The following is a 21386-nucleotide window of genomic DNA, read 5'->3' on the forward strand; positions in this document are numbered from 1 at the left end:
ACTTCCGATCATATGAACAAGTGCAAAATTGCATCGATTAATTGATCCCAACAAAAGATGCCCAGTTCTTCCGCTACAGGATTCATATGCTATCCAAAAGATCGGAGAACGTAGTGGCCAGCGATGGGCAATACTATGAACCATAATTTTTTTGAGAGTTTCTCACAATAAAGCCCCGAATTTCGAGAAAAAATGGAAGATGCGAAGTAGTAGACCTAGTAGTACGTAGTATTCTGTGTCACTTGCAAAATAAAATTTACTATCAAACAGTTTTGGATGACAAGCATCCCTATCAAATTTTCTACAAGAACACAAAATCTAAGGTTACCGACATCAATGTGCAAACTCTACACAAAATCTAATTACTTAATTGGATGACACAGGCCAGTAGGGACAATACTATCCTATGGATTCACCTCAGCTTCTATGAGAACTGTGGTAGTAATCAAAGGCACCAAAATACCTGTGGACGACATGAACATTATTGCAGAGCACCTTCATCCCTTCATGCTTCATGTCTTCACCAAAGGCAATAACCACTTCAGCAGGATAACTGCCCATGTCTCTAGACTGTAATCACATTACAGTGGTTTGAGGATCATGATGGTGCACTCACATTGATGTCTTTGCCACCAAATTTGCTTGATCTGGGATGGTACTGCACATAAGGCCAATGCTCACAAACCACCAGCTGGTAATTTATGGAAATTACATCACCTTTGTGTAGACATCTGGTGTCACAAAATAACTGGCCAAACAGATGCACAAGAGGCCAGATACTTACCAGACAGATTCAGATATGAACAAGAATGATACTGCCAACACAATTATAGAAGTTTTGATGAGAGGTGAACAAAGATCAACCAATCATTCGAGCATCAAAAAGAAGTGCACACAGGAAAACTAAATTTCATTCCAGATGAGCCCCACCTTGGAACCTCTGATAGATTGTGCAGTACAAAATAAAGATGTAATTGGTTAAGCTATTAGTGTTGAAAATGAAGACTGTGCCAAGACAGTTTCACTAAAGAAGGAGAATACAGCTGTAGTTGTACGTTGTTGACAAAATGTAAAGCATTCTGAGAAACATGAGAGTCACCATTAGACATGAAAAGAAAGAAAGGAATTGGGAGAAGGATTTAGTAGTAATAAAGCTTTTGCAGAAGAGTAGAGAGAGGCAGGCCTTCTTTGAGTGGGGGAAAATGCTTTTCAAGAAGATTAAGAGGAAATTAGAGAGACATAGCAAATAAAGGGTGAAGTAAATACAGTAAAGGAAGAAATGCCAACAGCATCAGCACTAATTAAAACTTGTGTAGTAGAAAAATGTTACAGCAAAGTTGAAACTGAAAGAAAAGGAGAAGAGCCAGTTGATACGCACAGCAGATTCTTCATGAGATGAGATCCTCAGACAGCAAGAGTGATCAGCATCTATACAAACAAAAATATAAATGTTTGTTTCTTCAAAATCATGTATCTCTGAAAGTTCTTCACCAACTACTTTAAAATTTTTACAAATAGTTGCATTTGAATACGAGTATGGCTTTACACCTACTGGAATGCCATACGCTCTGTGTGTGTGATAAGGGGATATGTTGTTAGCAAAACCTTTATGTTTGTTTGTTCAAAATCTTAAAATCCCTGGTAATTCTTCACAGATTCCCTTGAAATTTTGACACAATGTTGCATTCAAATATGCACATCTTTATATACTTACTGGAGCACCATCTAGTAAGTATATAAAGACATGCGCATATTTGAATGCAACATTGTCTCAGAGAGACAATAGGATGCTCCCATAGGTATATAACAATGCACATATTCAAATGCAATGTTGTGTCAAAATAACCAAGGGATCACTGAAGAACTTGTGTAGATTTCAGATTTAGAACAAATGAACATTTACATCTATATAAACAATAAGGTAAATGTTCTTTGTTCAAAATCTTAAACATTGGAAACTTGTTCACCGATTGCTTTCAAATTCTGACACAACATTATATTTGAATACACACGTCTTTATCTACAGTCAGTTTCACAAGAAAGTGTATCCATATCATCCTGATTTTATACGAAAGCTCCTTCAAAGTATATATTGGCTTTCCTTCAAGCTTCATCTTAATATACGACCAAACATTTTCAATCGGAATTGCATCCAGAGACATTGCAGGCCAATCCATCATGACACCTCACTGTCTTGTTTCCACACTGTAGAGATGGCTGCGATGTTTCAGATCATTATCCTCTTGAAGCACCCAGTTTGCCTTGTTCGAGCCAAATAGCTTCTTAACAGACCTCAGAGGGCAATACTGCACATTTTTCAGCATTTAAATTGGCTGTAAATAAGTGCAAATAGCCAAAACTGCAATTGACAAAACAAAACATTCAACTCTCATACTATTTACCCAAACACTGTGCAAAAGCGCATTGAGTATAGATTTGAGACCACTATCAGAGACATCACTGTGGACATTACATTTAACAATATGGCATACACTTTCTTGTGGAACTGACTGTACCCACTGGAGTGCAATACAGTGTACAGGGGAAATCTATAAAAAAATGTAAATGTTCTTTTGTTCAAAACCCTAAATCCACAGAAGTGCTTCAAATTTTTGACACTATGTTGCATGTGAATATGCAGGTTTTTATATATACCATTTTTTAAAAATATGTAATACATAAATAAACATGTAATGCATAACGAAAAAACACTATTACCAAAAATCTTGACAAGTTCCTGACCTACTCTGATGAAAGTTCCATCAGACATAGCGTATGTATTTTTAATATATACAGTATGTAATTATATATGTAATATATAAAGGGGAAACAGTGTTAGCAAACATTTCAAAATATATTGACCAATTTACTTCAAATTTTTATGTATTACTGTAATAAATGTGTGGTCACATGCACACCGCACACACCCACTACCCACCTGTAATACTACTACGAAATTTGAATTTTCGACAACAATAAACAAGGCTCAAGGTGGGAGAGAGGGAGGAATAGGAGATGGACAAAGTTGACAAACGGGTGGGAGGAAGTGGACATTGAAAGCAGAAAGGATGAGGTGGACAGAGAGAGGAGCAGGAGACAGAGGGGAAAGAGGAGGAGATGGACAAAGACCAGGGAGGAGGACATGGACGGAGGAGGAGGAGGAGGAGGAGGAGGAGGAGGAGGAGATTACAATTCTCATATGTATTAGAAATGTGGGCTTTCTCTTTGCTTCCTTTTCCATTTAACCAGACTGAGTCACAGCAATGCATGGAGGGGAACAGCTAGTATTTAATGAATACTGCGGTATCAGCCAGTATCTAGTCAGCCGCACTTTGAAATACGTATACCACCAGTTACGCCACTGCATTTCCTACAGCCACTACCACAGCCCGAGGGTGCTGCCATGAATGATTATGCCACTGCCACTGAGATGCAAGCATACCCTCTCCAGAGCTTCAGCAAAGGATGTACTTAAGTTCGAACATTCAAGCACTGAGCCGCATTTTCTGTATTTACCAGTTGAATAACATTTCATAGACCAGTGCTCAACAACTTCTGAGTAGACATTATAATGCAGAGTGGCAGATTCATAAATCTTTTGTACCTGTATATATTTCTACATTCAAATTTATGTTAGCGACTGATGCTGCCACTATAGCAACAAAGTTATGTATTATTTTTACTATTTGATATTAGATGTAGAATAAATTAATATCTTAATTCTCTGTTCATGAACATTATCTGTTCCTCCTCCTATATCCACCAAAGAACCACACGGCATGCAATGGAAGATGTAACACACACAACAGTGAAAACAACTGCCATAATCAAAAATCAATCATTTGTAGGAACTACTAAGAAAGAAGCCTCCAGGTAAGTTAACAATAGAAAATGTAAAGAACTCAGATTCTATGAGTTCAAAGAAATATTTAAAAAGACTACTTTCTTATACAGGATTATAAAAATGCTTGTCAGCCAACTGCTGAATAAGTGTGATGTGAACTATGTTAAGTTTCGTTATGTGAATTAGGTTTAAATTTTGTAACATAATGTATTATGGCAGTACATGTACTGGAACTGCTGCAAACTCAGTTTTCCATGTATACAGATCTCTAGAATAGTGTGTACACTATACTTTACATGACAGTCTTGGTTAACTCATACTTCTTACATATTCTATTTAAATAATTTCACATACACGTATGTTATTTAAGGAATGTATTTATTAACAGTAATAAAACATTACAATACATAGCAGCTGTCTTGACCAAATGCCAAGCATAAATGCACAGGCAACTAGCAAAATATGTTTAAACAAGAACTTCTTAGCACTGCAAACAATTGCCATTCTATCAGTCACAATTCTGACATTTTTAAAGCTCACAGATCACAATAAAGGTTAAGCAATACTGTGGTGTAAAAAATACTTAAATATTTATTTCTGTTTAATGTGCATCAAACAAATAGACACTTCCCAGCCTATTTAATAAAATGAGTCCACAGGCATTCCATCACATGATGGTGCTTTAGTGCAAACATACTGGTTAAATATACCAGTTTTTCCATGAATTTTCTCAAATGTCTGCTCACTTATGACAAAGAATTTTATCACTAATGTATACGAGATCATGAAAATCTGAATGAAAACTGGGTTGCATTGGGAACTCCGTATTACATCACAAATGTTTCCATTTTACACTCCTCAACATATAGGCCTGGATGAAGATTATTAATATGAAGTAACCACACTTGTCCTTCATTCTGAACACACAAATAATTAAAAATGTTCCAATGATTAATTGTGCAGGATCATATGTGCAGTGATGTATTACAGCATTCATGTAATCCATGATATGCAGTGCATGCAGTAGCTTGTTTATCACTGTGTGACTGTAAATGTTTAATATTTTCTTTCTTTATCTTCAATTAATATATCACAATAAAAAAATATGTTCCAAACTGACAACTGACTTTTGCCAAAATAACTTAAAATGCTTTGTCCAAATGTATAATAATAAGTTGATCTTTTACAAAGCATATCTATAAGAAAAAACATACAAGAGGCACAGAAGTCATATAAATCAAACAATAAGTTACTATGATACACATTTACTTTACAGTACCCCCCCCCCCCCCCCCAAAAAAAAAAAAGAGAGAGAGTTGACTGATGCATTTTTATTTTAAAAATGAAAAACTAATTCTGTAATCTTAACGTCTTCCTTCAATACTTAAGGACCATACAATTATTTTGCCACTGAAGCAATGTTCAAAACTTCTCCAACAGTAACAGTATAGACTGGTTTCAATAGAGACATTACAAATACTAATTTACTTCAAATGCATTGTAAATTAATATCTGTAAGTATCTCCAATGTTGTAATCCAAAATAACCTGTTGCTTTAGAAACTAAAATGTATTACATAATGTATTCAATACTGCCATAAACTGAACTCATTCTCTATAAAAGCCATATGCAGGAACATAAGAGTTCAAATTGGTATGATTAATGCTGAGCAAACTGTTTGCATTTCATATCTTTAGGGTACCATAAAGTAAATTTCCATTTTACAAAATTCACACCTTGAAAACAAGTTTCCCTCTAGCACCCTTATTATGAATAATGTCATGATGAGCTTGGGAAGCTTCCTCAAGTGCATATTCTCTGGCAATTATAGGTTTAACCCATCCATCTTCAATTCCTTTCAGAATCACACCAGCAGCCTCCAAATGTTCTTCCTGGAATTTATGAATATCTCAAACACTGATCACAATTTACATCATCAGTAAATATTAACAGTATCTACAATCTTAATCTCTTATAACACTACGAGTTATAAATTATCAGGAATAGAAAGCTAGTGTTAATGTCTACTTCACTTCCGGAGATACAACACTTGGCACACACGACAGAAAAGGACACAAATGAAAATTACCTCCAATATATGGGACCACTGATTCCACCTTCAGGGTGAGAAAAGATCAAAAGGCCAAAAGGGGGCATTGGCAGGTCACTTTGACCCCATGTTAAGAGAAACTCCATGAGGTATGAGGAGAATAGCAGGCAAAGATGAATGGAAATGTATTAAAGGGACTGTAAGGTCAAAGAAAGATCAGTTTAATTGTCCCATCATCCATTGGGAGGTGACAGACAGCTGACACAGTAAAAAATAAGGATCTAGAAGAAAATACAAAAAGTAACAACATAAATCACAGTAATGAAAGTTCTGGTAGAATGTAATTAATTTAGGAATAAAGGAGACCACTCACTGATAGTATAAGCTTGAGTCATCAACAGGAACACAAAACGAAATGTAAACTTGTTATCTTTTGGATCAATTATTTAATGAGCTTTGGTAGGGGAAGGAAAAGGCAGAGAGCAGGAGGGCAGGGATCGGGGAGGGTTAGCTGGTGGTTCAGAGGAAGGCAGCCAGTGTGCAAGATAGGAATGCAGAAGGGGAAGGCAGCAGTTGTACAGGATAAGAATGCGACACATGAGCACTGGAGTCAGCAAGTCGTATGCTGCACCATGACAATGACATGAAGATATGGATTGAGAGTGTGAGACAGGACTGAGAAGGGAGAGAGTGTTGGGTAGAAGGTGTGAGTGCAGTAGGTTAACAGACTGAGGACAGAGGATTAGTGAGTGCAGTAGGTTAACAGACTGAGGACAGAGGATTACAGTAGTGAATGATGTATTTCAAGGATAACTCCCCAAATATGTAGTTCAGAAAAGCTGGTGCTGTGCTGAGGAGAGGGGGGGGGGGGGGGGGGGGGGGGATAATTCAGTAATTCAGATGGCATGGGTTGTGCTCAGCAGCATGTTCCGTCACTGAGTGGTCAACTTGGTTGTTGGCCACAGTTTGGCAGTGCCCACTGAGTCCGGTAGACAACTGGCGGTGGGGTGGGAGGTCCTTCATTTCCAGGCATGACGACAAATAATCAAAGCTTTGACAAATGACACAATTCAGTTGCTGCAGTCCAGGACAATCCTTTGCGGCTAGTTCCTGGGAGTGGTGAGATGATTAGTGGGGTTGTGAGGATATGTTACAGGAAATGCCAATGGGCATCACTGTGGGGGTCCGGATGGGGGTTTGTAGGGGACGGCCAGCTCGTCCCACGCATCCCCCGATCGGACTACGACTGTGGTTGCCCGGGATACTGCCCACATTGAGGCTGATCCGTCACCTGTGGTAGAGTGGGAGGTCGTCTCAAGGTGTGGCAGGGGGCGAAAGACATTCCGGAGGGCTGAACAGAAGGCCTCTCCAGTTTGTCTGACAAACCGGTTTCAGGCTCTTGTCTCAGGCTGATACTGATCATCGGCCTGACATGGCTGCTTGTCCTGTTCCAGAGGTTGCCCCTCAGTCTGCAAGATCCGGGCAGTTGCAGAGGGTGGGCTTACTGGTAGTTGGGAGCTCCAACGTCAGGCGCGTAATGGGGCCCCTTAGGGATATGGCAGCAAGAGAGGGGAAGAAAACCAATGTGCACTCAGTGTGCATACCGGGGGAGACATTCCAGATGTGGAAAGGGTCCTTCCGGATGCCATGAAGGGTACAGGGTGCACCCATCTGCAGGTGGTCGCTCATGTCGGCACCAATGATGTGTGTCGCTATGGATCAGAGGAAATCCTCTCTGGCTTCCGGCGGCTATCTGATTTGGTGAAGACTGCCAGTCCCGCTAGCAGGATGAAAGCAGAGCTCACCATCTACAGCATCGTTGACAGGACTGACTGCGGACCTTTCGTACAGAGCCAAGTGGAGTGTCTGAATCAGAGGCTGAGACGGTTCTGCGACCGTGTGGGCTGCAGATTCCTCGACTTGCGCCATAGAGTGGTGGGGTTTCAGGTTCCGCTGGATAGGTCAGGAGTCCACTACACGCAACATGCGGCTACACGGGTAGCAGGCGTTGTGTGGCGTGGGCTGGGCGGTTTTTTAGGTTAGATGGCCTTGGGCAAGCACAGAAAGGTCAACAGCCTCAACGGGTGCGGGGCAAAGTCAGGACATGCGGGGACCAAGCAGCAATCGGTATTGTAATTGTAAACTGTCGAAGCTGCGTTGGTAAAGTACCGGAACTTCAAGCGCTGATAGAAAGCACCGAAGCTGAAATCGTTATAGGTACAGAAAGCTGGCTGAAGCCAGAGATAAATTCTGCCAAAATTTTTACAAAGGTACAGACGGTGTTTAGAAAGGATAGATTGCATGCAACCGGTGGTGGAGTGTTCGTCGCTGTTAGTAGTAGTTTATCCTGTAGTGAAGTAGAAGTGGATAGTTCCTGTGAATTATTATGGGTGGAGGTTACACTCGACAACCGAGCTAGGTTAATAATTGGCTCCTTTTACCGACCTCCTGACTCAGCAGCATTAATGGCAGAACAACTGAGAGAAAATTTGGAATACATTTCACATAAATTTTCTCAGCATGTTATAGTCTTAGGTGGAGATTTCAATTTACCAGATATAGACTGGGACACTCAGATGTTTAGGACGGGTGGTAGGAACAGAGCATCGAGTGACATTATACTGAGTGCACTATCCGAAAATTACCTCGAGCAATTACACCCTCGAGCAATTAAACAGAAAACTGACTCGTGGAGATAACATTTTGGACCTACTGATAACAAACAGACCCGAACTTTTCGACTCTTTAAGTGCAGAACAGGGAATCAGTGATCATAAGGCCGTTGCAGCATCCCTGAATATGGAAGTTAATAGGAATATAAAAAAAGGGAGGAAGGTTTATCTGTTTAGCAAGAGTAATAGAAGGCAGATTTCAGACTACCAAACAGATCAAAACGAAAATTTCTGTTCCGACACTGACAATGTTGAGTGTTTATGGAAAAGTTCAAGGCAATCGTAAAATGCGTTTTAGACGGGCACGTGCCGAGTAAAACTGTGAGGGACGGGAAAAACCCATCGTGGTACAACAACAAAGTTAGGAAACTACTGCGAAAGCAAAGAGAGCTTCACTCCAAGTTTAAATGCAGCCAAAACCTCTCAGACAAACAGAAGCTAAACGATGTCAAAGTTAGTGTAAGGAGGGCTATGCGTGAAGCGTTCAGTGAATTCGAAAGTAAAATTCTATGCCGACTTGACAGAAAATCCTAGGAAGTTCTGGTCTTACGTTAAATCAGTAAGTGGCTCGAAACAGCATATCCAGACACTCCGGGATGATGATGACATTGAAACAGAGGATGACACGCGTAAAGCTGAAATACTAAACACCTTTTTCCAAAGCTTTTTCACAGAGGAAGACCGCACTGCAGTTCCTTCTCTAAATCCTCGCACAAACGAAAAAATGGCTGACATTGAAATAAGTGTCCAAGGAATAGAAAAGCAACTGGAATCACTCAACAGAGGAAAGTCCACTGGACCTGACGGGATACCAATTCGATTCTACACAGAGTACGCGAAAGAACTTGCCCCCCTTCTAACAGCCGTGTAACGCAAGTCTCTAGAGGAATGGAAGGTTCCAAATGATTGGAAAAGAGCACAGGTAGTCCTAGTCTTCAAGAAGGGTTGTCGAGCAGATGCGCAAAACTATAGACCTATATCTCTGACGTCGATCTGTTGTAGAATTTTAGAACATGTTTTTTGCTCGAGTATCATGTCGTTTTTGGAAACCCAGAATCTAATATGTAGAAATCAACATGGATTTCGGAAACAGCGATCATGTGAGACCTAACTCGCTTTATTTGTTCTTGAGACCCAGAAAATATTAGATACAGGCTCCCAGGTAGATGCTATTTTTCTTGACTTCCGGAAGGCGTTCGATACAGTTCTGCACTGTCGCCTGATAAACAAAGTAAGAGCCTACGGAATATCAGACCAGCTGTGTGGCTGGATTGAAGAGTTTTTAGCAAACAGAACACATCATGTTGTCATCAATGGAGAGACGTCTACAGACGTTAAAGTAACCTCTGACGTGCCACAGGCGTGTGTTATGGGACCATTGCTTTTCACAATATATATAAATGACCTAGTAGATAGTGTCGGAAGTTCCATGCGGCTTTTCGCGGATGATGCTGTAGTATACAGAGAAGTTGCAGCATTAGAAAATTGTAGCAAAATGCAGGAAGATCTGCAGCGGATAGGCAACTGACGCTTAGCATAGACAAATGTAATGTATTGCGTATACATAGAAAGAAGGATCCTTTATTGTATGATTATATGATAGCGGAACAAACACTGGTAGCAGTTACTTCTGTAAAATACCTGGGAGTATGCATGCAGAACGATTTGAAGTGGAATGATCATATAAAATTAATTGTTGGTAAGGCGGGTACCAGGTTGAGATTCATTGGGAGAGTCCTTAGAAAATGTCCATCAACAAAGGAGGTGGCTTACAAAACACTCGTTCGACCTATACTTGAGTATTGCTCATCAGTGTGGGATCCGTACCAGATCGGTTTGACGGAGGAGATAGAGAAGTTCCAAAGAAGAGCGGCGCGTTTCGTCACAGGGTTATTTGGTAACCGCGATAGCATTACGGAGATGTTTAACAAACTCAAGTGGCAGACTCTGCAAGAGAGGTGCTCTGCATCGCGGTGTAGCTTGCTCGCCAGGTTTCGAGAGGGTGCGTTTCTGGATGAGGTATCGAATATATTGCTTCCCCCTACTTATACCTCCCGAGGAGATAACGATTGTAAAATTAGAGAGATTAGAGCACGCATGGAGGCTTTCAGACAGTAGTTCTTCCCGCGAACCATACGCGACTGGAACAGGAAGGGGAGGTAATGACAGTGGCACGTAAAGTGCCCTCCGCCACACACCGTTGGGTGGCTTGCGGAGTATAAATGTAGATGTAGAAATCTTTAATATGTTTTTGGACTACCAGGGAGGATGGGTGAGAGTGCCTGTCTCTGAAGGCCTTTAGAAGACCTTCAGCATCCATGGACAGCCAGGCCACTGCACCCAAACCATCTACCCAACAGTCTCTCCCCCTCCTCTGTATTGTCAACCCTTCCCATACCACAACTTTATGTCATAGTTACTGTGTGCAACATAAGTCACTGGCACCGTGTGTTGCATTCTTATACCTCACATCCGCTGCCTCCTGTTTCTGTACTCTCATCCCACACACTGGCTGTCTCCCTCTAATCTGCCAGCTACCCCTCCCCAACCCCTCCTCCATATACACAGACAAGGAAAAAAAAATCCTGAATTTCCCAGTTAAAAATACAGTTTTTCTACTGAAAATGCACTATACTTGAGATGTTGTTGTTGTGGTCTTCAGTCCTGAGACTGGTTTGATGCAGCTCTCCATGCTACTCTATCCTGTGCAAGCTTCTTCATCTCCCAGTACCTACTGCAACCTACATCCTTCTGAATCTGTTTAGTGTATTCATCTCTCGGTCTCCCTCTACGATTTTTACCCTCCACGCTGCCCTCCAATACTAAATTGGTGATCCCTTGATGCCTCAGAACATGTCCTACCAACCGATCCCTTCTTCTAGTCAAGTTCTGCCACAAACTTCTCTTCTCCCCAATCCTATTCAATACCTCCTCATTAGTTACGTGATCTACCCACCTTATCTTCAGCATTCTTCTGTAGCACCACATTTCGAAAGCTTCTATTCTCTTCTTGTCCAAACTAGTTATCGTCCATGTTTCACTTCCATACATGGCTACACTCCATACAAATACTTTTAGAAACGACTTCCTGACACTTAAATCTATACTAAATGTTAACAAATTTCTCTTCTTCAGAAACGATTTCCTTGCCATTGCCAGTCTACATTTTATATCCTCTCTACTTCGACCATCATCAGTTATTTTACTCCCTAAATAGCAAAACTCCTTTACTACTTTAAGTGTCTCATTTCCTAATCTAATTCCCTCAGCATCACCCGATTTAATTTGACTACATTCCATTATCCTCGTTTTGCTTTTGTTGATGTTCATCTTATATCCTCCTTTCAAGACACTGTCCATTCCGTTCAACTGCTCTTCCAAGTCCTTTGCTGTCTCTGACAGAATTACAATGTCATCGGCGAACCTCAAACTTTTTACTTCTTCTCCATGAATTTTAATACCTACTCCGAATTTTTCTTTTGTTTCCTTTACTGCTTGCTCAATATACAGATTGAATAACATCGGGGAGAGGCTACAACCCTGTCTCACTCCTTTCCCAACCACTGCTTCCCTTTCATGCCCCTCGACTCTTATAACTGCCATCTGATTTCTGTACAAATTGTAAATAGCCTTTCGCTCCCTGTATTTTATACCTGCCACCTTCAGAATTTGAAAGAGAGTATTCCAGTTAACATTGTCAAAAGCTTTCTCTAAGTCTACAAATGCTAGAAACGTAGGTTTGCCTTTTCTTAATCTTTCTTCTAAGCTAAGTCGTAAGGTTAGTATTGCCTCACGTGTTCCAACATTTCTACGGAATCCAAACTGATCTTCCACGCTGCCCTCCAATACTAAATTGGTGATCCCTTCACGCCTCAGAACATGTCCTACCAACCGATCCCTTCTTCTAATCAAGTTGTGCCACAATTTCTCTTCTCCCCAATTCTATTCAATACCTCCTCATTAGTTATGTGATCTACCCATCTAATCTTCAGCATTCTTCTATTTCAAAAGCTTCTATTCCCTTCTTGTCTAAACTATTTATCATCCATGTTTCACTTCCATACATGGCTACACTCCATTCAAATACTTTCAGAAACTACTTCCTGACATTTAAATCTACACTTGATGTTAACAAATTCCCCTTCTTCAGAAACGCTTTCCTTGCCATTGCCAGTCTACATTTTATATCCTCTCTACTTCGACCATCATCAGTGATTTTGCTCCCCAAATAGCAAAACTCATTTACTACTTTAACACTTACAGCACGGTGCCCGTACATCATATGGGCGCTGCCGCCCTGACATTGGCGACAGCGCCCGTATACCGTACAGACAAGCCTTTATTTAGCTCTGTAAGTGCGTTTAACGGGTCTCCAAAAAAGTTTCGTCAACTAATGTGGAGGTAGTTCATTCTCCTTCCGCAAGAGGCCAGCACTTATCGGCTATCTCATTCTGGGAGCGGTTGTGAGCACTGCAAAGACGAAGTTGTCTGCAGTTCATTCACAGGTGTTTACAATCAAGAAAATGGCGTGCAGCAAGTTGACGGAGGCGGAGATCTTAGATATTCTTTATGGAGATGCAGGATCTGAAATTGATGATTCTGACAAAGAGGATTCGTACTCTCCAGACGAAAGTACAAGTGATGATTCAGGTATGTATGTGTCTCAATTGTTTATAAAGTGAAGAGTTTCATTACCGCATTTTGTATTGTGAGTAGTGTTCATTACTTCACTTGCATTTAGTACTTCTTAGTACCAATCTTAGCATTATTTTTTTTCTATGCAGACAGTGGTACAGACCATCAGTCACCATCTGTGGTACCTGGTCATGTGTGCCTCACTGAGCACGAAGAGCAAGATTGGTCGGAACTAGACAATCAGCCAGTACTGCCGGATTTCCAGGAAGTAGTCGGCGTTAACATCACATTTTTCAGATGCCACTGAGGAGCTTCAATATTTTAGTTATTTGTTTGATGACGACATTATTCGGCTCATCAAAAGTGAAACGAACTGGTACGCTGGTAACGTTATTACGGCAATTAAACACAAAGGTAGCCTGAAAATAAACTCTGTTTGGAATAAGTGGTCTGCAGTAAAATTGCAAGGGATTTACTGGTTTTTCAGGATTATTTTGCATATGTGCATCGTCAAATTGCCGAAAATCAGTGATTATTGGTCAACAGACCCATTTTTGCAGACAGGATTTGCGAGTAAATTGTTGAGTCGCGACCGATTTTGCGCTATATTGTCAATGTTACACTTGAATGACAATGCTACGTTCATTAGCAGAGGTGAAGAAAAGCATGACCCACTTCACAAAGTGAGGCCTTTTTAAAAGCAAAAGTAGTTTTCATCCAGGCATGAATCTGACAACAGATGAGGCAAATGTGTCCCTTTCGTGGTAGAATAGGCTTCAGAGTATACATGAAAAACAAACCCAATAAATATGGAATAAAATTGTATGCTCTCTGCGATTCATCGACTGGTTATATGCTAAACTGTGATGTATATACAGGTTCTGCAGGGAATGTTGACAGTAGTATACAGGGCCCTGTAAAAAGGTTGTGTTCATAGTACTTTGGCAAAGGACATTGCATTTATATGGATAGGTACTACACCAGTCCATCTCTTTTGGACTTGTTGTGGGAAAATAAAACTCTTGGAGTGGGAATTGTAATGAAAAACAAGAAAGGTTTACCGTGAATATTCAAAACACTAAAACTAAAAAAAGATCAGATAGTTTTCAAAGGAAGCACCATCTCTTGGCAGTGAAGTGGAAGTCAAAACGAGACGTTTTTTGTCTTTCCACAAAGCATTAAGTCTATCAGCACTAGTATTCAAGTGAGGGCCAAAGGTGGAAATTGTAAAGCCAGACGCTATTATTGATTACAATAAGAATAAAGCTGGGGTTGACAGAGCAGATTAGTTCTCCAGCTATTATCCGTTTACCCGAAAAACTTTGAAGTGGTGGAAAAAGCTGTTTTTCCACTTGTTTAACATGTCAACTGTCAACAGTTTTATTTTATATAAAGAGAAGACTAGGAAGAATGTATTCCTAGTAGACTTAATTCACAAAGTGGGGAAGAAATTGGCTGAGAAGGGTAGAAGTAATTTTCAGCAACAAGCTGCTTCATCCTCACAAATTTGCAAGGCACTGTCCAGAGAAGGTCCCACCCACTGCAAACAAGGTGAATACTATTAGGTATTGGAAAGTATGTTCAGACAGGGGGAAGAAAGCACATCAGGAAGGAAAGTAGATGGAGGTGCAAGGACTGTGGCTTTGGCCTTTGCGTCCCACAGCGTTTCCAGGATTTTCACACAAAGGCTACTACATCTGAACTATTAAAATACTCTAGTTTACAGATACCTGCAGTTAGACATTCCAGTGATATTTTTTTAAAATTTAGATACAGTAGAATGGCATTACTCAGGAAAGAGATCATGTAAAACTTTTTTGTCCACGACATTTTTGTGTTTTCTTTATTTAATTATAACACCCATTTGTATTTTATATTGTAAAATAAACTCACATTCATGTAAAGCTCTTACTATTTTCCTTTTAAATGATGTAAGAACCATATTCCTAACTTTTTCTGTTCTTTGCAATCTAATTTCAAACATCCATTATATATGCCAGTTCACAGCCAAGTGCCGGGTGTAAAGAGGGCAGTGTTGAAAGTGTTAAGTGTCTCATTTCCTAATCTAATTCCCACAGCGTCACCCGACTTAATTTGACTACATTCCATTATCCTCATTTTGCTTTTGTTGATGTTCATCTTATATCTTCCTTTCAAGACACTGTCCATTCCGTTCAACTGCTCTTCCAAGTCCTTTGCTCTCTCTGACAGAATTACAATGTCATCGGCAAACCTCAAAGTTTTTATTTCTTCTCCACGGATTTTAATACCTACTCTGGATTTTTCTTTTGTTTCCTTTACTGCATGCTCTATATACAGATTGAATAACATCGCGGATAGGCTATAACCTTGTCTCACTCCCTTCCCAACCACTGCTTCCCTTTAATTAATTAATGAGTATTGTGCCTTCTGCATGTAATTACTGTCCAGCCTGTCTGTCTCTGTAAAAACCTTGGCAAATCATACTTTATCAGTGTGATACACTAACGAAGTACAACTGTTGTTAATTTTCTTATTCAAGTATGTATTTTAGTTATATTTTACGAGTCTAGTTCCATAGGATCAAATTGAGTAGCAAATCTCCAAGGTCATGGAATGTGTCAGTACATGACATTACAACATAAAAGTAATAACAGATAAAATAAAATGTTTATGAAGAAAACCAAAACCAAGCCACAAGTTTATCTAAACACAATCAACAATATAATGCAGGAATCAGCTTAATTATTCAAGGAACGCATTGACAGAATAGAACAAGTGACCCATGCGGAAACTCTTCAGTTTTGATTTGAGAGCGTGTGGATTACTGCTAAGATTTTTCAATTCTTGTGGTAGCTTATTGAAAATGGATGCAGCAGTATACTGCACACCCTTCTGCACAAGAGTCAAGGAAGCGCGACCCAAATGCAGATGCCTAGTATTAACTGAATGAAAGTTTCTAATTCTTGGGAATAAGCTGATATTGTTAACAAGAGACAACAGTAAAGAATATATATTGAGATGCCAATGTCAGAACACCCAAATTAATGAACAGTGATATACAAGAGGTTTGTGAACTTACGCCACTTACTGCCCAAACCACCCATTTCTGTGCCAAAAATATCTTTTGAGACTGGGAAGAATTACCCCAGAATATAATACCATATGTCATAATCAAATTAAAATAAGTAAAGCTGACTATTTGTCATGTTGAACACTTCAGATACCATTTGAATACTAAAAATGGTAGCATTAAGTCTTTGAACAAGATCCTGAATGTGGGCTTTCCACGACAGTTTACTGTCTATCTGAACACCTAGAAATTTCAACTGCTCAGTTTCACTTATCATATGCCCATTCCGTGAAATTAAAATGCCGAGTTTTGCTGAATTGTGTGTTAGAAATTGTAAAAACTGAGTATTACTGTGATTTAGAGTCAGCTTATTTTCTACAAGCTATGAACTTCTGTCATGAACTGTAGTACTTGAAACAGTGCCAATGTTACACACAACATCCTTTACTGCCAAGCTCGTGTCATCAGCACATACAAATATTTTAGAATCACCTGTAATACTAGAGGGCATATCATTTATATAAATAAGAAACAGGAGTGCCGCCGCCCCCCCCCCCCCCCCCAGCACTGATATCTCAGCACACTGCCCGCCCCCCATTTGACTATAACCCCCCCCCTCAGACCCCATATCGTAGCCATTCTCAACACTGGATAATGACCTTTTGCTGTCTCTTGCTAAAGTAAGAGGTGAACCAATTGTGAGCTACTCCAAGTATTCCATAACTTCTGGAGCAATATTTTGTGATCAACACAATCAAATGCCTTAGTTAAATCAAAAAATATGACCAGCATTCAAAACCTTTTGTTTAACCCATCCAGTACCTCACAGAGAAAAGAGAATAAAGCATTTTTAGTTGCTAAACCACTTCTAAAACCGATCTGTACATTTGATAGCAATTTATGAGAAATAAAATGATCAATTATCCTTACACAGCCTTTTCAATAACTTCAGCAAATACTAATAGCATAGAAATAGATCTAAATTGTCTACATTATCCCTTTATCCATTTTTATAAAGCAGCTTTACTACTTAGTGCTTTACTCGTTCAGGAAACCGATCATTCTTCAAGGAAAAATTACAAATATGCCTAAGTATAGGACTAACATGTGGAACACAGTACTTTAATATTCTGCTAGTCACTCCATCATATCCATGAGAGTCCTTAGTCTTCAGTGATTTAATTATTGACCCAATCTCCCCCTTGTCAGTATCACAGGGGAGTATTTCAGACATCAATCTCAGAAAGGCATTTTCCAAGAGATTTATATGATTCCCTGTAGAAACTACGATTTTATTTAATTCAGCAGCAGCAATGCTCAGAAAGTGATTTTAAATATTGTACATATATCTATCTATCAGCAACAGAAATATTTTTACTACAAACTGACTTTATGTCATCAACCTTGTGCTGCTGATCAGACACTTCCTGGCCATATGGTTTTAATTTTATCCAGTGAATTAGCTGTTCTACCCTTTCCCTTCCTATTAACATTTTTAAGCAACTTACAATACCGTTTGAAATGGGCTATGATAGCTTCTAACATTATGATACAAATCCCACTTTGTTCTACAAGATATTCTTATCCCACTAGTCACCCACCCAGGCTGCCTTTTACTGCTAGTACCCTGTTTAGAATGTTCTAATGGGAAGCAGCTTTCAAAGAGCATGAGAAATGTGTTAAGGAAAGCATTATATTAGTCACCTATGGTAGTGCCCCCAGAATTTTACTCAAGTCTGGAGACACTTGTGTTCCAGCCGTTTTGAACACGCGTTATTTTAAAGCAGGTCATAAGGATGAGCATGGGATACTGCGCCCATTTGTTGTTTGTGCAGGCGAAACTGGAAGGGAGATAACTCGTCGGCACTGGCAAGTGTTCAGCGCGACCTGCCAAGAATAAGCAAATACAGCCCGGAAGCTCCGTGGCTGGCTGCAAAGAGTAATGCAGCATTGTATTGTTAAAAAATAAATGGAGATACTCGAAATAGTGACTGTTTATTAGACGTTGAACTGCTGTTGAGAGTACGTGGATAGTCAACCACGAAAAAAGGTTATTTATTAATTGTGTTCAAAAATGTGTAATTAATTGATTCTGGGTGCCCGGTAATGTGTGGGCTTACGTCATAAATTTTCGTTGTTTTTTTGTACAAAGTGGAAATAAATATGTTCTGGTGGATTGAATGATATTCCAAGAGTTGCGTATTTTTTAAATAAGAAGAGAGAGAGCGAGAGAGTGAAAGAGTGAAAATTTCTCTTTCCTAGCAGTAAAATCTTCGGAGAAGTGTCTGGTGCTAGCCGGAGACATTTGCGCTGCAAGAAAGTAGAACCAGCATTCTTCAACAAGTAAGTCCATGAAAACGCTTAAGCTGTATAGAGAGAGCTTAACATTACACCGGGCCACCGCACTATGTTATCGGCACTATGAACATCCTGCCACTTTTGTTCCTCAATGAGGTTTAAAAAACACTATTGCCATTGGATTAGTTTTTCAACATACCGTGTAATTTTTGAGTACCAAAACCTTTCAGTGCTAAAATTTGTGCATCATGGTCTGAAAGGCCATTCACCATTTTACTAAGAGAATGCCAATCTAATAATGAAGAATCAATAAAAATATTATTATGGCTGTGTTACTGTTCCCCTGCACCATGGCTGGAAAAAACACAGTCAGCATTAGATCATATGAATTTAGGAGATGTCCCAGCATCCTTTTCTAGCACAATCACATACAAAATTAATACTGAAGTCACCACATATAACTAACTTTTGGTATGTACGTCCTATAAAATGAACCAAGAACCCTCTCTAGCTTGAGCAAAAATGCTCTGAAGTCACGAGTTTGGGGATCTATAAACAACAACAATTAGAAGTTTAGTTTCTCTAAATTCAACTGCCCCTGAACAACATTCAAATACTTGTTGAGTGCAGTGCCGTGATACATCTATGGAATACTGTTTTTTATCTAAAAACAAAGATGATGTAACTTACCAAACGAAAGCGTTGGTATGTTGATAAACACACAAATAAACACAAACACACACACAAAATTCAAGCTTTCGCAACCAACGGTTGCTTCATCAGGAAAGAGGGAAGGAGAGGGAAACACGAAAGGATGTGGGTTTTAGGGGAGAGGGTAAGGAGTCATTCCAATCCTGGGAGCGAAAAGACTTACCTTAGGGGGGAAAAAAGGACAGATATACACACACACACACACACACACACACACACACGCACACGCACACATCCATCTGCACATATACAGACACAAGCAGACATTTGTAAAGGCAAAGAGTTCAGCCTAAACTCTTTGCCTTTACAAATGTCTGCTTGTGTCTGTATATGTGTGGATGGATATGTGTGTGTGTGTGTGCGCACAAGTGTATACCTGTCCTTTTTTCCCCCTAAGGTAAGTCTTTTCACTCCTGGGATTGGAATGACTCTTTACCCTCTCCCTTAAAACCCACATCCTTTCGTCTTTCCCTCTCCTTCCCTCTTTCCTGATGAAGCAACTGTTGGTTGCGAAAGCTTGAATTGTGTGTGTGTGTGTGTGTGTGTGTGTGTGTCTATCAACATACCAACGCTTTCGTTCGGTAAGTTACATCATCTTTGTTTTTAGATATATTTTTCCCACGTGGAATGTTTCCCTCCATTATATTCATATCATCAATTTGGATACTGTTTTTTTATGTACATGGCCACTCCCCTGCTCCACAAAGAACTGCTCGAAAAACAGCCAGCTAATCTTTATCCTGGTAAAGAAAGCCTCTACTACTACTACTACTACTACTACTACTACTACGTGATCAGGCCCAGTGGACCGCACGCATCTACAAGTTTCCTCCTCCACCGTATTCTGTCCATTGCTGCTATCCGCCATCCGTCGACATCTATTGACACTTGGTTTAAATCTTCATGGAGTCCATCCCTCCAACGCTTCTTGGGTCTCCCTGGCGGTCTCTTTCCTGTAGGTGTGAAATCCAGGAGCTTCTGAGGCCATCTGTGATCCTCTATCCGGGCCACATGGCCGGCCCACTGCATTCATTTGGCTTTGACAGTTCCTGCTATGTTGGGCTGTTGGTATAGTTCCTCAAGCTCTTGGTTGTATCTGATCCTCCATTCCCCTGTATCTGCATCCAGAACCGGACCGAAGATCTTCTGAGGCACTTTTCTCTCAAAAACAAGGAGCTTATGGAAGTCCTGTTTCCGGATACTTCATGTCTCACAGCCATATAGAACAACAGGCTGGATCAGGTTTTTGTACAGTCGGGTCTTGAACTGATGGAGAGATATCTGGACTGAAGCAGTGTGCTAGGATGTGGTAAGATCAGTTTCCTGCTTGTATTCTGGCACTGATCTCTGCTTCACATGACAAGTTCTCAGTGAAAAGTGCCCCTAGGTATTTGCATTCATGTACTCTCTTGTAGGACTGGTCCCAACCTGCAGTGATTGTACATGATCAGCAGTCTGACAATGACCACACATCATAACGAGGGACTCTGTCTTGGCTTCGTTTATGTTTAGCACAAATTTGCTGGTAACCTCCTTTAGTGCTTTGGTCATTTGCTCCGACTCTGAATTGTCAAATAATTTAAGTGGTGCTCCAATATACCAATTATGTCAGAGTCAGCATCTATAAGCAGTTCACTAACTTTATCTCTAATACCTCTTACATTTTGATGAAATGTGCTAATTCCTTCTCTACTTACCTCCTCTGAATGTGATTCCTTTGTTAGAGGGACTTCCTTTAAGCAGGAATATCTATCAGCTGACTAAGTTTAATAAATGACTTCAATACATAAACAACTTTAAAAAACACAACGGGTGAAAACTTCCAAAAGTTTAGCAAATCAAACTGATTTTGTTTTAATTTACACTACTTCCAGTTTGCAATGTCAATGATAAGCAGCACACAGTGTGCAAAGCAGTGAAGCAGAATATTAGCACAATGAGAGTTTAAAAAAATGGCGAAGGTGCTACATATCTGGGTATTTGGGGAAATGTATATCATGATTTGTTTTCTTTCAGCACAGAGAACACACAGCATATCACAGTACTCACAAATGGAATGTCACATGCATTTGTCAGTAGTTTTAAAGTATGCTGCAATGAAAAAAAAAGATGTCAAACTTTTAG

The 21386-nt window shown here is 39.9% G+C and overlaps 1 protein-coding gene across 2 annotated transcripts in view; it reads right to left on the reverse strand.

The window, feature by feature from the left end:
* Positions 1-4205: 4205 nt before the first annotated feature.
* LOC126480936 (zeta-crystallin-like) overlaps positions 4206-21386 on the reverse strand; it is a 163438-nt gene continuing 146257 nt past the window's right edge. For both annotated transcript variants that reach the window (XM_050104350.1, XM_050104349.1), the window contains one exon: positions 4206-5736. In XM_050104350.1, the coding sequence (XP_049960307.1) occupies positions 5575-5736 (162 nt within the window). In that variant the 3' untranslated portion in view covers positions 4206-5574. The remainder of the gene's footprint in view (positions 5737-21386) is intronic.

This window comes from Schistocerca serialis, chromosome 5, assembly GCF_023864345.2.
Source record: "Schistocerca serialis cubense isolate TAMUIC-IGC-003099 chromosome 5, iqSchSeri2.2, whole genome shotgun sequence".
Lineage (NCBI taxonomy): Eukaryota > Metazoa > Arthropoda > Insecta > Orthoptera > Acrididae > Schistocerca > Schistocerca serialis.